The 1,181-nt window shown below is 34.2% G+C and overlaps 1 protein-coding gene across 3 annotated transcripts in view; it reads left to right on the top strand.

Annotated features, from left to right (window-relative positions):
- Positions 1–1,181, top strand: part of Shprh (SNF2 histone linker PHD RING helicase) — a 72,661-nt gene that overhangs the window by 45,402 nt on the left and 26,078 nt on the right. For all 3 annotated transcript variants that reach the window (XM_013351431.2, XM_026786177.1, XM_026786178.1), the window contains exon 24: positions 647–718. In XM_013351431.2, coding sequence (XP_013206885.1) covers positions 647–718 — 72 coding nt within the window. The remainder of the gene's footprint in view (positions 1–646; positions 719–1,181) is intronic.

Here is a 1,181-nt window from a genome sequence, read left to right as displayed (position 1 = left end):
ATTATGATTGCACACTTCTACATATGCATTATTGTAGTACACACTTCTACATGTACATATGCATTAGAATACACACTTATACATACTTATACATGTACATTAGAAGTACACACTTCTACATAGGCATTATACTGCACACTTCTACATGTACACTATAAGTGCACACTTGTACCGTGACATTTAAGGAGCTTTATTTAAGAAGAGAAATAGATGGTTTCTTGTAATCCGAGCTCCATCAGAATACCTTGAACTTTTCATTCACCTGCATTTCTTTCCCAAGTGCTAAGATTAAAGTTGTGTTTCACCATACCAGTTATTAATTCATAATTCTTTATGATAATATGTAGTCTGAGAATAAAATTTTGAAGGTTTATATTTTGGTTTTAATTTTGCTCTCCATTGTAATCACAAATATAGTACATACTTTAAATTATGTTAAAAAATGGTTTCCTTTCTTTGTGTTCTAAATAAATTTTAGAAATAATAGTATTAGGTAATACATAAGTATTTGGATTTGGTCATCTCACTAGTTCAGGTTGAAATTACCAGCACATCCTTACACAAGTAAATTTCAAAGCATTCATCAAGTTCTAAATATAAAAACATAGCTAACATGTTTTGGGATTCTTCTTTCTTTTTTCCATAGTCTCAAGACAAAACATCAGGAGGTATTAATCCAGAGCCTTGTCCAATCTGTGCTCGACAGCTGGGAAAACAGGTAAAATTATATTAAGCATCACATGAATTAATAAAACACCTTAGAATTCGTAAGGTTTCTGTTCTACATCTAGTCAGCCTTTCTCTGTGTCTCATGCACACACACTTGTGCCTTCTCATAACTGTGATGAGGAGTATTTAGTTCTCCTCTTAGTGGTAGGGCCAGGACTTAGTTGACATGCTTAAGGCTACAAATACTTCAGCCATCTTTTTCCTAAGTGAAAACTTAACCCTAGAACAATCTTATCTTTTTCATTAAAGATTCGTAGTTGTGAAGGTTTTTTCCAGACAAGACATTGTTTCCAAGTAACTTAATTTTGCCACATTAACATATTTGGTAGTTAAACAAAGTATAATGTAACACAAGTGTTGTGGGAGCTGCGGGCCGCTTCTCTGCCGCCCCAGCTCCTGGCTGCCTGGCTAGCTTTTGCCCCGAAATAACAACACACAAACTGTATTCTTTT

Source organism: Microtus ochrogaster, linkage group LG4 (genome assembly GCF_000317375.1).
Source record: "Microtus ochrogaster isolate Prairie Vole_2 linkage group LG4, MicOch1.0, whole genome shotgun sequence".
NCBI lineage: Eukaryota > Metazoa > Chordata > Mammalia > Rodentia > Cricetidae > Microtus > Microtus ochrogaster.
The sequence above is the reverse complement of the archived record's forward strand: the minus strand, read 5'-3'. Positions and strand labels throughout refer to the sequence as shown.